The sequence below is a fragment of the Lichenostomus cassidix genome, unplaced genomic scaffold (assembly GCF_008360975.1).
Source record: "Lichenostomus cassidix isolate B80296 unplaced genomic scaffold, HeHo_3.0 HiC_scaffold_734, whole genome shotgun sequence".
NCBI classification, from domain to species: Eukaryota; Metazoa; Chordata; class Aves; order Passeriformes; family Meliphagidae; genus Lichenostomus; species Lichenostomus cassidix.
In genome coordinates, this window is record NW_028147343.1 from 1 (window position 1) to 14,901 (window position 14,901).

The following is a 14,901-nucleotide window of genomic DNA, read 5'->3' on the forward strand; positions in this document are numbered from 1 at the left end:
CATATTGAGTGACAGCATGAGAAAATTCCTTGGCAAGAGTCACTCTGCCCCTGACTGGACAGTTCAGGCACACCAGGGGAAAAAAGCAACAATGAAAGCAAGGAAATTCAGGCAATCAAACCAGAAATTAACTGAGAACTGGCACTGTGTGTGTGTGTGGATGCCTCTGAAAAAAGACAGTGAGGGAAGAGATGAATATGGCCTAAAAGCCAGAGAGCCCTCAAACTCCAACGATCTTCACTTATACTGTACAGGAAGGATGGATGATGACTCAGGAAGGATGTTGAGATGCTGGGACATGTCCAGAGAAGGGCAACAAAGCTGGGGAAGGGTCTGGAGCACAATTCCTATGGAAAGCAGCTGAGGGAGCTGGGGTGGTTTAGCCTGCAGAAAAGGAGGCTCAGGGGAGACCTTTGCACTCTCTACAATCACCTGAAAGGAGGTTGTAGACATGTGGGAGTCGATCTCTTCTCCCAGGAGACCACTGACAGAATGAGAGGACACAGTCATAAGCTGTGCCAGGGGAAGTTTAGGTTAGACATCAGGAAAAAATTCTTCACCAAAAGAGTGATTGGGCACTTGAATTGTCTGCCCAGGGAGGTGGTGGAGTCACCGTGCCTGGAGGTGTTTACAAAAAGACTGGATGTGGCCCTCAATGCCATGGTTTAGCTGATGAGGAGGTGGTAGGGCATAGGTTGGACTTGATCTCAAAAGTCTTTTCTGTCCTAGTTCGTTCTGTGGTTCTGTGGTTCTGTGGTTCTGTGGTTCTGTGGTTCTGTGGTTCTGTGGTTCTGTGGTTCTGTGGTTCTGTGGCTCTGTGGTTGGGATCTCCCAGCTGGCTCCTGTTATCCCAGGTGGGAACCCCCAGCCAGATCCCATTAACCTCAGTGGGATTCCCCAGCCAGATCCCATTATCCCCAGTGGGGATTCCACAGCTGGATCCCATTATCCCAGCTGGGATGCCCCAGGAATGCTCCCATAAAAGGCTCCCGAGCCTCCCCTTTTCCATGCCCTGCTTTCCCTAGAGCCAGGATGGGCTTTGGGAGCTGCTTTGGGGTCACACTGCTTTGCTGGGTGTTGGCCTTGGCCCCATCCTCCAACCCCTGGGGTTTTCCCCCACAGAATCCCAGGATGTGGTGGCTGCGGGGAGACTCCTCCCGGAGCCGTGTCCCTGCCGCGGCGCTGCCCTGGGCGCGGGTGGATCTGTCACAGCTGCAGGCGCTGTCCCCGCGCCCCGCGGTGGCCGTGCGGTGCCAGGAGGGGCAGCTGGCGGTCACCGTGCGCAGGGACCTCTTTGGCACCGGGCGCCCGGTGCGGGCAGCGGAGCTGAGCCTGGGCTCGGCCTCATGCCCTCCCCTGGCCCCAAACCCCGCCCAGGCCTTTGTCACCTTTGTGGCTGCGCTGCACGAGTGTGGCAGCACCCTGCAGGTGAGGGGCACCTGAGCCACTGTGACCAGGGGTTGGTGGCCCTCGGGGTGAGGGTTTGGGTATCCCCGGGGGAGGCGGTGGCCCAGGGGTGAGGGTTTGTCCCCAAAGCTTGACTTGATGGAGGTTCTGGTGTGTTTGGGGTATGGAGTGGTGTGTGCAGAGGTGGATTTTGGGGATACAGGTACCCCTGTCCAGCCTGGGATGAGGGGCAGACTCAGCAGTGGGTTTTGGGATTGGATGCAGGAATTGATGGGATAACAGCTCCTGGGGTGCTGTGCCCAAGTCCTGGATGCTCCTGGGCCCCTCTCAAGCTGGCACCTCGTTGGGGTGCCACTAAAAGCTCTGTGGCACCTTACAGGATTGGGGAGGTGGCTTTGGTGGCCTCTGTGTCCTGGCATGGTCCCTGCTGGTGCTGAGTTTGTTTTCTTGATTTTCCTCCTCTCCCAAATTCTCCCTCCAGGTGACCCCAGACTCGCTGATCTACAGAACCACCCTGTCCTACAAACCCACCCCTTCTGGAAACCCCCTAATCGTGAGGGCCACCCCGGCTGAGGTCCCCATCGAGTGTCACTACCCCAGGTGAGTGGCTGGCGCTGTCCCCATGCTGCCCCGGTGCCGAGGGGACAACACCATTGTTGGGAATTCCCATTGCATCCCTTTAGGAAGAGCAACGTGAGCAGCGGCGCCGTGCGCCCCACATGGGCTCCGTTCCGCTCCACACTGGCGGCTCAGGAGCAGCTCCGGTTCTCCCTGCGCCTCATGGACGGTGGGTGCAGCCCGGGGGCCTCGTGTCCCTCGGGTCCCTGCTCCTGGTGGCTCCCGGTGACATCCTGGGAGCCCAAAAAGAGCCCGAATCCACCCCACGGGGGATGCCGCACATTTAAGAGGTGCTCCATTCCCGGGAGGTGCTCAGAGTGACCCCCTGGGATCCACATTGCAGACACCTGGAGCAGGGAGAGGCTCTCCAACACCTTCCAGCTCGGGGACAGCCTCCGCTTCCAGGCCGATGTCACCTCGGAGGGCCACGTGCCCCTGCGGCTCTTGGTGGATCGGTGTGTGGCCACCCCGAGCCCCGACAGGAGCTCATCCCCCCGCTACGCCTTCATCGACCTGGGCGGGTAAGGCCGGGCTGCGGGGGCGGCGGGCTAAGGGTTAAATCCCGTAGGATTTCTGCAGTCCCAAAGGATTAATTCCCTTGGCAAATCCCGCCTTCCCGGCCCTTCTCCAGGTGCCTGCTGGACGGCAGGGCAGAGCACACCGGCTCAGCCTTCGTGGCCCCGCGGCCCCGGCCGGAGTCGCTGCGGTTCCGGCTGGGCGCCTTCAAATTCGCGGGAGACGCCGGCAGTGTGGTGAGCTCTCGTTCCCACCCCTCTTCCTCCTCCTCCTCCTCTCCCGGTTTCTCCGTGGGAAAAAGCCTCCCAAAGTCTCCAAGAGAAATGACTTGTCCTGGGTTTGCCCTGCCAGCTCTACATCAGCTGCCACCTGCGGGTGTCCCCGGCGGCCGCAGCCCCGAATGCCGGGAATAAAGCCTGTTCCTTCGGCAGCGCCAGCGGCCTGTGAGTGTCCCTGTGCCGGGGAGGGGCCCCGCCCGCGGCAGGGGGGTCACAGGTGACTCTGTTCCAGGTGGGCCCCTCTGGAGGGCAGCGGGGACATCTGCAGCTGCTGTGACACCGGCAGCTGTCCCTCTCCCGGAGCAGATTCCCGGGCAAGCCGCGCTCCGGCCGCAGGGCAGGGCAGGCGCGTCAGGAGGGACGGCCCCGCCGAGCCAGGTGTGTCCCCGCGGTGTCCCCAGGGGTGGCACCCGAGGGCTGGGGACGGCTTTGGGGGAAGGGCGATCCCGGCTACTCCGCGGTGTCCGGAGGGAAGGGCTTTGGAAAGGAAAGAGGGAGATTTTGGTGGGATGGCGGGAAACAATTCCGTGTGGCTGGGGAGGTCCTGGCACCTTTGTCCCTCCCTGGAAGTGCCCCGGGCCGGGCTGGAGCCACCTGGGACAGTGGGAAGTGTCCCTCCCCGTGGCATGGGATGGGCTTTGAGGGCCCTTCCATCCCAGACCATTCCGTGATCCTATTCCAAGTGACTGTGTCCTTGCATTTAAAACCGCTGGAATTCTGCTCTTCCCGTGCCCATCTCTCTGTAATTCCCCAAATCCAGCCCGAGTGGGAATTCCCTCTCCTGGGAACTCATTCCCATCTTTTTCCAGGTGAGCTCTCAGGGCTGACTGAGGCTGACATCTCTGTGGGACCCCTGCTCATCCTGGAGCCAGCTCAGGGATTATGGAATCTCTCTGGGAGTCTGGGATCAGCTGCAAACACCCCCCAGGGTAAGGGCTTTTGAGGTTTTGTCTTTGGTTTTTTTGTTTGTCTTTTGGGTTTTTTTTTTTTATGGTATTGGTTTGGGTGGATTTTGGTTGATGGTTTTTTTGGTTGTTTTGATATTTTTATTTTTTCCCTTTTTTGCGTTTTTTTGTTTGCGGTTTCCTCGTGGCTTTGTTTTGGTTTTTGGGGTTTTTTGTGTTTTGGTTTGGTTTTTTGTTTTGGTTTTCTGGGGGGTTTTTGGCTTTTGTTTTATTTTTGGTTTTGAGGGGTTTATTGTTTTGTTATCTGTAGAGGTTTTTTGTTTGTTTGTTTTTGGTGTGGGTTTTTTTAGGAGTTTTTTTGGGTGTCTTTAGGGGGTGTTTTTGAGTTGGGATTTTTTTCAATTTTTAAATTATTTTGGGTTTTTGGTTTTGTTTGTCTTGTTTTTCTGTTTGTTTTTTACTTTTTTTTTTGGGGGGGGGGTGTTTTCTTGTTTGGTTGGGGTTTTTTGTGCTTTTTTTTTTTTGTGGGATTGCATCCCCAGGCCTCAACCCAGGGGTTGATCCCACCATTAATTCCCTATGAATTCCCTTCAGAACTTTTTGGAACAACCCCCCAGAGCCGCCTTGGGGGGCTCATTCCCAAGGGTTGGATGGAAGGTGGGAAGCCAATCAGGGAATGCTGAGTGGGTTTTGTCCCTTCCAGGTGCCGCAGGTGGAATTCCCGCAGGGATCCAGGGGCTCCTGCTGGTGGTGGCTGCTCTGCTGAGCCTGACAGCACTGGGAATGCTCCTGGGAATGTGCTGGGAAAGGCTCTGCCCCCCAGGAATGTCCCCGTGCTCCCCATCCCAATAAAGAGCAGCATTTCTGTCATCTCCTGGGGTCCTCTGTGGGATGGGGAGGGGACACAGGTGGCCTTGGGATGGAATCCATGCTCTGGGAAAGGAGTGGGATCAGGGATTTGGAGCTGTGGCTGCCTGGAAGCAATTCCCAAAGCCCTCCAGCCCCTGGATTTGGGAGGCACAGGTGGATTCTCCCAAGGTTGTGTCCTTGGGAAGAGATCCTAAACAATGGGTGGCTCTAGTTGTCGGGAAATATTGGAGTTTTGGGGTTCTAAATGGTTTCCTGATTGCAGAATTCCCAGTTTCCCTTCCTTGTCCAGCAGGATGCAGGAATGAGGCTCTGCCATCCTTCGGAGGACATGAGGGCTGCTGGAATTGTGGGATTTTGGTTCGGTTCAGGGCCAAGTTTGGCTTCTCTGCAGGGATAACCTGGGAACAACCTCGGTGTTGGTGTTGGGAAAGGGCTGGAAGTGCTTCGGTTGGGCAAGGCTGGGTGGAAATGAATTCCATTGTTTCTGTGGAATGTGAGAGCTCCAGGATGAGCATGGCAATGGCATTGGATTCCTTGAGGCTGCCAGAGCCTACCCCAGATGATCCCAAGCCAAGGAATCCCATTCCAGGGCCAACTCCCCTCCATCCCTGAGCTCTGAGGGACCTTTTCTGTATCCCAGGAGAATCCACGGATCTGGTGCTTCCCAGGCCCTTTCCTGAGCCCAGGAAAAGCCTCCTCTCCTGGGATTAGGAATGAAAAGGACTGATGTTGGCTCAGAAGTTGGATCCTTTGCTTTTGCCTTCTCCAAACAGCTCCCGTTCTGTGCATTCCCAAAATTTGACAGCTGGAATTCCCCGGCCAATGGCAATGGAGTGCTGCTGTCTCCCTCTGATATTCCAGAAAAACCAGGGAGTGGCTCTGGCTCTGAATGAGCCTTTTTGGGTTTGGGAGGGTGGGGGGAGTAGGGCCTCCCTTCCCAGCTGGGATGGACATTCCAGGGATGCTTTTCCTGCTCAGATGTTGCTGTTGAGCCGCTAGCAGAGAAAACCCAGGTTCTCAGTGAGGCAAGAAAAAGTGCCTTTATTATTTTGATTTCCATATATATATATAGACTTTTCAGAGGTCACCCAGATTGGTCAGTCAGAAACCTCCCCCTAGGCCTAATTGGCCAGGCCTGAACTGCCCAAATCTCGAGACGCTGTTTGCAAAACATCCAAACTTTATCTTTGTTTATGAAACACAGCAAAAATGTTCTCACGAGAAAGACCTGTGTTAGCCACACTCCTCCAGGCATTTCAGCAGCTGGGCTGGAAGAATCAAATGAGAAAATCAAGGAGCCCTGGAAGTTGGGTTTTTTGGGATATGGAATTGTCCTGGCATGTTTTAGGCTCGAGCTCCTTCCTCAGGAGTGTCCAGCTCTGCTCCATGCCCACTGCCATCCCAGCCACCAGCACAGGGCAGGGCAGGGTCTTCTCCTCACTCCATGACCGTGGGGAGCTCTAAGTCCTGGGATCTCCATCCCATTCTTCATCCCATCCCTTCCCAGCCTCCCAGTGCCCTGTCCCCTCAGGGTCTGCCTGGCAGTGGCACAGCCCCGCTGGAGCTCCAGAGGAGCTGCAGCAAGAGGCACCTCGGAGCCCTCGGCAATCCAGCCAGCAGCACACGGGCAGGACACAGATGGAGCTTCCTGGCTGGCAGAGGCCTTGTGGCCATCTCCAGGCACAGTCTCGCAGGGATCCCTGCAGCTCCTGCCTCTGCCCACCTGCTCTGGTGCAAGTGTTGAGGCTTCAGCAGGACCACCAAAGGCCAAGGGGCTTCTGGCCACTTTCCCTTCCACACTGCATGCCCGGGCAACCTGCTGAGCACAAGCACCCTTTTTCCCCTCTTCCCCTATGCCCTGCAGACACTGGGCACCAAAAGAAAGATCCTGGGAGTCTGTGTATTAGAACACATTCTACATTTACACACTAAGAAAAAAGAAAAGGCTTAAAGAAAACAGGAGATCCCTGGCAGGCTCAGGTGGCACCAGCGGATGGAACAGACAGATCAGCTCTCCACAGAGCTCCAGCAGCAAAGCCAGCCACAGCCCCGCAGACGAGGCCATGTCTGGCACACTCTGTGGAGTTGATTTGGCTGCTCCTGGAAGATGGAGCTGCGAGTCTTTGCCACTGCCTGGAGGATGTGGGAAGTTTGCAGCGCCAGGCTTCTGACAGTGAGGCTGATGTCTTCTGCTGCATCTTCAAGGGCTGGGACAGAGAGGAAGAGAGCCACGGTCACATCCCGGATCTGTGGGGACCCGAGGAGATCCCCCCCTGCCAGGGCCATCCCAGCCCGCTCTTGCCGTGGCCACGAGGGAGCAGGGGCCAAGGGGAGCAGCTGGAAGGTGCTGGCCATGAATCCCCGATGTGCCCCTGACTCTCTGTGTGCTCTGCCCACGCTGCCCCTCGTCCCCACAGCGAGCAGAGCTCTCCGCAGCCGGGCAGGGATTGCAGCTGCACCCGCCAGCCCCCGCTGACACCCCGCTGCCCTCACTCACCCTCGAAAATGAGCTGCAATTCTTCCTGCTGCCTCCTCAAGCTCCGCCCGACGATCCCTGGGAACACAGAGCCTGTCACAGCCCCAGCGGCACAGCGGCCCTGCTAGCCCTGTGGCCACACGGCCTCCTGCGCCGGCAGGGCTCAGCCCGGGCCCTTGCCGCATCCTGCCGCCCGAGGAAGGGCAGGGCTGCGAGAGGAGGGCGGCAGCAGCCCCGAGGCCAGGCGGGGCTCCACAGCCCCGGGCCGGATGGAGCTGGCGGGGCAGCAGGCGGGGCTGGGGCCGAGCTGCGGCGGCGCGGGACGGGGAGGGAGCCCGGGCTCGCGGCTCACCGATGAACCTGATGGCCTCCTCTTGCAGGGGCTCCTGTGGGCTGTGCACATAGGGCAGGGCCTGGCGCAGGTGCTCGGCCGCTCGGCTCCTGTGCTCTGCCAGCTGCAGAGAGACAGAGCCGGCAGGGAAGGCTTGGCGCGGGCTCAGCCCCTCTGGGCGCAGCAGTGGGCAGGGGCACAGCTGCCAGCGCCACACACCGAGCACCGGCCACAGGGGGCTTCTCCAGGCTGCGGCTGGGGCTTCCACACTGTCCTTACCAGGCACTCGCCGAACTTCCACAGCTGCTTGTTCTTCACCAGCTGCTCGAGATGCCTGCTCTTCAGGAACTCGGCCGCAGAAAGCAGCGCTTCCCGAGAGGCCTGGAGAGCAGCAGAGACACGGGAATAGCCCCACAGCGCAGGGCACAGGAGCTGTGTCCCCGTGCCAAGGCCACGAGGAGGCTGCAGCCCGTGAGGCGCACAGGCGGGAGGCAGCTGAGCCCCCTGGCAGGGGGACGCCAGCAGCCCACGAGTCCTCACCGCTGCCACAGACCGCTTCTCATCATGGCAGTGCAAGAAGAGTGGGAGCAGGCTCTGGCGCACTTGTGCCTTCAAGGCCTTTTTCTCCTTTTGCACTCCAGAAGTCACCAAGGCTCGGAAGAGCACCATGGAGAGCAGCCGCACTGTGCTACTATCCTGTAGGAAAGGAAGAAAGAAAGAAAGACCTCAGCACTGGCAGCTCCAAGCTCACCTAGGCACATGCCTGAAAATGCTCATGGCACAAAGTGTCCGGGCAGCACCCAGTGCCCGTGGCTGGGGGCACAGAGCCTTACGTTGTCAAAGAGGGGCAGGAGCGCCTCAGCCAGCTGCAGGGCAACGGGGCTGGCTATCAGCCCGACTTTGTCCACGATTGTATAGCCGAGTACCATGAGCGTCATCAAAACCATGCCTCCATCTGTGTCCCACAGGAGCTTGATGAGCCTTTCAGTCAGGCTCCACATTCTTTCAGTCTGTGCAGAACACAAGTCTGTGAAACCCCAGCCTGCTGCTGCAGGGCCCAGAGGCCAAAGGCCTTTCCCAAAAGCACTTGGGCAGCTGAACCGGGAGGCAGGAGAGCTGGGAGCAGCTGCCTCTGCTCCTGAAGTCCAGCCAAGGCCAGGTGGCTGTGTTGCCCAGCCCCACACTGCCAGCACGGCTTCAGCTGCTGCCCCCTTCTCACCATCCAGGGATCATCAGTGAGCTGGAGGAGGGCCCTGAGCGCCAGGCGACGCCTCTCCCTGCACTTGCTCCACAGGTGCCTTGAGACGATTTTCAGGACTGTGTTCCCACATTTCCTCAAGTCCAGGCACTGCAGGGTCTGAAAGGCACAGGGCAGTGACAGGGGAGCTGGCTGGCAGGAGCCACACAGGGCTGGGCCCAGGCAGCAGCAGCAGAAGGGCACAGGCACCGTCCCAGGCAGCTGCAGCTATGAGAGGGCAGAGAGCTGGGAGGCAGCTGAGCGAGGCAGCGCTGGCCTTCAGGCTCACCTCCACAAGGAAAGCCAGGCCGGGCAGATCCCAGCGTGGGTCCCTCCTGCTGAGCCGCCCGAGCAGGTGGCGAGTGATCGGGGAACACAAGGGTATGGAGACACGGGACATCTCCCTGGCAAGAGGAAAAAGGCACCAAGACCCTGAGCTGGGGCGGGGGGGAAATCTCTCCCAGGACTAACTCAAAGAGGTTTGCTCTTTCCCCAGCATCCCCGGAGGGTATGTGGGCGTTTTGGGAGGTGGCTCCTTGTGGGCACCCTCCTGTCCCAGCCTTTTCCCGTGTGCTCGGCTGTCCCTCGGTGACAAGGCCCTCTGGCCCACAAGCACAGGGACTGTGAGGGGCACCCTGGGCACAGGACACAAATGCCACGGGCAGTGGGGAGGTGGGGGTGTCTCACCTGGCCAGCAGACCCACAGCATAGTGCTGGGTGTCAGCACAGAGCAGTCTTTCCCAGCCATGCTTGCGTTGCATTGCTGCCACCACATCCTTGTAGTGCAGCTGGCAGAGCAGGGCCTTCAGGGTCTGCGCTGCAAAGCTGTGTGCAGAGCAAAGCCCAGGTCATGCTGGCAGCACTGGCTCCTGCCCTGGGGACATGGGAGGGACAGGAGGACTGGCATGGAGCACCTGTTGGGGTTGGTGGCAAGGCCGTGTTGCTGCTGGCATCTCTTCCAGAAGGTATGGACCTCCTCTGGCATATCCAGTGTGCTGCAGAACACTTGGAGGAGCAGGTCCACAAAGAGCTGGGGGAAATGCACTGTCACTGCCTGTGGGCAGCAGGGCACCTGGAGGATCTTCCACATCACCACAGTTGCCTGCAGAAGACAAAGCACCCCGAGACAGCACTCAGTGCTGCCCAGGTGTCTGAGTGTAGGAGGGGAGGGAGAGGCCAGGGGAGACGCAGGGAGAGCACTGGGCCTGGTGCCCCTGAACTGCCCCTAGCGCAGGTTTCTGTCCAGCACCAGAGGCAGGGGGGTGTAGAGGGGGAAGGATGATGGAGGAGTGCTGGAGAGGTGGCCTGAGGGCGAGCAAAGACCAATTGCAGAAACTCACAGTCAGGGCAAAGACATGCGTGTTGTCCCCATCGGAGGTGCACGTGCTGTGCTCTGGCCAGCTCCCCAGCACATCCAGGAGAGTCAGCATGGCCGGCTCCGCAGCCCTGAGCGAGCACACGATGGCCCTCCACATGCTACCGGCAGCTCTGCGGGGTCAGAGCTCTGTCTCAGGGGGGTCTCGGACACAGCACCGTGGCCTGGGCAGCTGCAGGGGCCCAGGCTGGCCGCCAGTCCTGCCTCTGCCCACTGCCTCTTGCTGGCAGCAGCCAGGCAGCCCAGCCGTGCAGGGACAGACCCCTGAGGGGCAGGGAGGGAGCATGGCAGCAGGCTTGGGGGTTACATGCCAGGGCTGGGAAATGGAGCCAGAGGGCCCTGGAACTCTCCTTTTGTCAGACACCTGGGACAGGCTCCACAGGGTGATGGGCTGGGGAGCCCTGAGCCCTCTGGGCAGGTGGGCCCTGTACCTGTCACACGATGGAGCCACACGCAGGAGAGTTATCACTGCCTCAGTGGGGTATTCCTCAGTCAGATCCAGAAGCGCCCTGTACACATTGCGCTCGGGAAACTCATTGGACACGAGCCACTGGTAAATGTACCTCACCATGGCAGGCACCTGGAGAAGGCCCAGGGAGAGCTGGAAAGCTGCCAGAGGGAGTAATGTCCCCAGCTTCCCCAGAGAAGTGCTTCCCTTGCCACCACACTGGGATGGCCTCAAAGGCTTCAAGGGACTGGCGGGCATGGCTTGGGAGGCCAAGAAATTCCTAAGGGGCTCCAGCCCTGGCCACAGGCTGCTTACTTGCTTTGCACTGGAGACACCCTTCTCCAGAAGCAAATCCAGCAGGGCAGCGCTGGTCTTGCTTTTGAATATGTCAGAGTATGCTCTGACCCCAGGGCCCATGGCGCTGGTCTCTTCCTCCCGAATTCTCCTGATGAATCTGCAAAGCATCTGTAGAAGAAGGGTGAGAAGAGAGGGATGTTCCCCGGAGTGCTCCAAGCGCGGTGCTCAGCCTAGCAGTGACAGCAGGCCCAGCCAGGTGGGGATGGCTGCAGCTACCTGTGCTGTTCTGCGGAAGAGGCCACGGGCAGGCTGCTGCTCTTGTGTGCTGTGCATGCCTGCATCTGGCAAAGAGCGAGCGCAGCCAGAGCTGAGGGGCTGCAGGAGAGGCTGGAGAGCACAGGCCAGCCCTGCACTGCCCAGGCAGGGACAGCCCCGGGATGCCCAGGGATGAAGCACAGCTCTTCCATCCTGTCCATGGGCATGTTCCCAGGGGATGGGATGGGATGGGATGGGATGGGATGGGATGGGATGGGATGGGATGGGGCCAACCTTGCTGCAGGCACCAGCCCTGTGGCCCAGCTCTGCCACTCACCCTCCTGCAGCAGCTGGAACTGCTCCAACTCTCCAGGCTGCTGTGCTGGGGCAGTTCCAGGGCCTTCTTCCTCCTCCTTCCCCCTGGCCAGCTTGGGTGCGCTTGGGGGTCTCTGCTCCATGTCACTGTCTGGATTAATAACTACTTGCAAGAGAGAAACCTTGGGAAGGCTACAGGACAGCAAGTCCTGCACTCTGGTCTCGAGGGCTCCTGCCACAAGGCTGGGAGACTCCTCATCTGGCCTCGAGGGCACTGGCTGCAGGGATGGGAGATGCCTCAGAAGAGCTCTGGGCACCAAGTCCTGCAGTCTGCCCTCGAGGGCACCTGCAGAAAAGAAGCCTCGGGAAGGCCACTGGTCACCAAGTCCTGTGGTCTGGCCTCGAGGTCACCTGCAGGAGAAACGCCTTGGAAAAGCTCCAGGTCAGAAAGGAACAAGTGTGCTGTGCAGGGGCTCCTCACGACACCGCTCTGTCCCATCCTGTCCCGTCGCGTGCTCTGAGCACAGTGGCGTGGCCACGTCGTTGCCAGTACCTATGTCACGACATGTCACAAAGGGCCCTTGGACACCCTGTCCCGTGTCACATCCCACAGTGACCATGCTGCACCGTGTCACAAAGGGCCCTTGCACACACTGCCACCTGCCCTGGGGCTGCCCCCAGCCCACCCAAAGTGGCCAGGTTGGAAGGAATCTGTTGTCCCAAGTGTAAATGCCCCTTGCCTAAACCCCCTCCCAGTCCCCCATGGCACTGACCAGGAGAGGTTGGTGGACAGCAACATCCACAGTCAGGAGCAGCTTGAGCACTGCAGCAGCAATTTGGGCACTTTGGCGGGCACAGCCCAAATGGGGAGACCCAGGCCAGGGACTGGGACAAAAAACCAGAATTCCTGGAGACCAGATGGGCTCAGGTGGACACATTCTGCCAGCACAACTATGAGACTGTTGCCCTGTCCCCCAGGCTGGGCAGCCCCAGAACACTTAAATCCTCCTGAATATTCCCCTGAACCCCAAATTCACCCCCAAATCTGCAGTAAAATGGTTCAGCTTTACATCTCTTTGTTTAATTTCCTTTATTTTACCTCAATTTTGGTTGTTCTGACAAGGTGAAGAAGGAAATTATTTAGGTTGGAAAAGACCTCCAAGATCATCCATCATTTCTTGATGCCACCAGAAGAAACAATTACACAACAGGTGACATTTTTTAGGGCATCACATTAATAAATCAGCTCTTCCCAATGAATTTCAGATGGCAGTCTGAGTCCCAATGGATGTTCTTGCCCCTGTGTTTGTCCAGGTGGCTACAGGGAATCAGGAGGACGTGGAAGCCACTAGCCAGGTGTCTTCCCAACCTGAGTATGTTAGTTTTGCTTAGCCCAGAACATCAGCAAGCTATCTGTAGCATCTAGGGGAAACATAAACCCTTCAAAAGCTATTGTGGTAGGCCTGAAGAAGTGGCTGAAGGGCTGGGAGAAAACTCACCCCTGTGTTCATGAGCTGGTTTTGCTTAGCCCAGTTTTTGCTGGTGGGTGGGGAGTGACACAAATATGGCTCCTGTGTGTCCTGAGTGAATGTTCTAGAAGTTTTCACCATGTCCAGCAGAGCCAACCTCCGATGGCTCTGAAGATGATGGACATGCTGCTGGCCAAGTCTGGGTGTTGGTTACACCTCTGTGATGTCATAATTAAAAAGAAATCAAAACAATGTGCACGAGCACTTCTTTTTAGACAGAGGATGAGGAGGAGGTGAGAATATGTGAGGGAAAACAACATGGAGACACCAAGGTCAGTGGAGAAGGTAGGGGAGGAGGTGCTCCAGGCCCCGGAGCTGAAAATCCTCTGCTGGCCGTGGTGAGGACCATGGTGAAGCAGGTTGTCCCCCTGCAGCCCACGGGGTCCAGGAGGAGTGCTGAGATCCACCCACAGCCCGTGGGGAGGTGCTCACGCTAGAGGAGCAGGTGGATGCCTGGAGGAAGCTGTGATCCAGTGGGAGTCCCAGTGGACAGAAAGGCTTTGCTCCTGAGATGGAACAGCCTGGCCTGGGCTCAGAGGTCTGAACCCTGTGGACAAGAACTCATGTTGCAGCAGATTCTGGTGGCTGCTGCTCGAGAGATTGGACGCACGGCAAAGAAGTTCACAGAGGACTGTCTCTAGAGGGAGGGACACATGGCTAAGTAGAGGACTCTCCCTGAACAGCAGAAGAAATTTTGTTCATGGACTGACAAAAAAAACCCATGCCCTGCCCCCCACCCGTGCTATTGGTGGGAAGGGTTGAGGGGTGAGCAGAGAAACAGTGTCTTGAGAGCTTATTATAACCTCTCATTTGCCTCCTCTGCCTCTGTTTAGGGTTAGGTTACCAATAAATCACTTTGCAACTTTAAGTTCTCAGCCTGTTTTGCCCTTCGGTGCATCCTCCCTGGCTCATTATGAGCCTCAAAATGAACTCATGAGCCCTGTGTGTGTGTCTGTGTGATAGTTTTTTTTTTCTCTCTCCTCTGCACAGCTGCAGCAGGGGAGAGCAGAGAAAGCAGATTTTGTAGGTGCCTGGCATTTGGCAAGGGTCAAACCACAACAGTGGGTCACTGGGAGTGTTGGTCACCAGGGCTCTTCCCAACGTGGGTCCTCAGATGGGTGATGAATATGGAGCAGGGCACGAAGCTCTTCCCCCACTTGGGGCACTTGCAGGGCTTCCCTTACCGGTGGCTCTGTTGGTGTTTGGTCAAGTGAGAGCTGCTGGTGAAGCTCTTCCCACACTCGGGACACTCGTAGGGTCTCCCCCCAGTGTGGATGCACTGGTGCCTGATGAGGGTGGAGTTGTGCTTGAAGCCCTTCCTGCACTCAGGGCAGCGGAAGGGCCTCTCATCTGTGTGAATCTGCTGATGCCTGAGGAGATCTGAGCTGGTCAGAAACCTCTTCCCACACTCAGGACACTCCTAGGGCCTCTCCCCAGTGTGGATCCTCTTGTGGTGGATCAGGTGGGAGCTCTGGCTGAAGCTCTTCCCACATTCCCCACACTCACAGGGTCTCTCCCCTGTGTGGATCCTCTGGTGGACCATAAGCTGGGAGCTCTTGCTGAAGCTCTTCCCACATTCCCCACACTTGTAGGGCTTCTTCGCATCATGAAGCTGCTCAGGAACCTTCAGTTCCTGTCCAGTCCCTGCACAGGATGGGTCTTTGCTCCTCAGAGCACCCTGGGCTGGGTTTGCAGCTCCTCCTCGTGCAGCATCTCTGGGCCTTTTCTTCCCTCTTCAATTCCTGGCTCATGGAGCTGCTCAAAACAGCCTCTTCCACGACGTTCTGCTGCAAGGATTTGTCCTCCCTGGTCTCCACCCTTAGCTCACTGCCTGCGGGAGGAAGGACAAGGAGAGCATTTGGGATTTGCCCTCATGCCAGAGGGAAGGGGAAGGAGATCCCCCCAGTCCATCCCCCAACAGCAGCAGGGCTGTCCTGCAGCCAGGGGCGATGCTGGGCTGGGAGATGGAGGAGAAGAGAGGGAGAAAGGGGCAGTGACTTCCTCCTCACCTGCCTGGGGGTCCTGGGGCATCTTCCTCTTCCTC

The 14,901-nt window shown here is 58.1% G+C and overlaps 2 protein-coding genes across 2 annotated transcripts; one reads left to right on the forward strand and one right to left on the reverse strand.

Annotated features, from left to right (window-relative positions):
- The first annotated feature begins 1,022 nt into the window (after window positions 1–1,022).
- Window positions 1,023–4,594, forward strand: LOC146423366 (zona pellucida sperm-binding protein 3-like). The gene is made up of 9 exons (XM_085044837.1): window positions 1,023–1,428; window positions 1,889–2,007; window positions 2,091–2,194; window positions 2,369–2,546; window positions 2,657–2,777; window positions 2,893–2,984; window positions 3,052–3,197; window positions 3,629–3,748; window positions 4,428–4,594. The coding sequence occupies exons 1-9, from the start codon at window positions 1,033–1,035 to the stop codon at window positions 4,574–4,576; spliced, it is 1,425 nt and encodes a 474-aa protein (XP_084900963.1). The 5' UTR covers window positions 1,023–1,032; the 3' UTR covers window positions 4,577–4,594.
- Window positions 4,595–6,480: 1,886 nt separating this feature from the next.
- On the reverse strand, window positions 6,481–11,501 carry LOC146423367 (maestro heat-like repeat-containing protein family member 7). The gene is made up of 14 exons (XM_085044838.1): window positions 11,351–11,501; window positions 10,777–10,926; window positions 10,445–10,593; window positions 9,979–10,126; window positions 9,553–9,740; window positions 9,326–9,463; window positions 8,928–9,042; window positions 8,621–8,758; window positions 8,235–8,411; window positions 7,942–8,097; window positions 7,681–7,782; window positions 7,423–7,525; window positions 7,092–7,148; window positions 6,481–6,801 (listed from the first exon to the last, which is right to left on the reverse strand). Exons 2-14 carry the CDS (start codon window positions 10,924–10,926, stop codon window positions 6,602–6,604), a joined length of 1,821 nt encoding a protein of 606 aa, XP_084900964.1. The 5' UTR covers window positions 11,351–11,501; the 3' UTR covers window positions 6,481–6,601.
- Window positions 11,502–14,901: the final 3,400 nt, after the last annotated feature.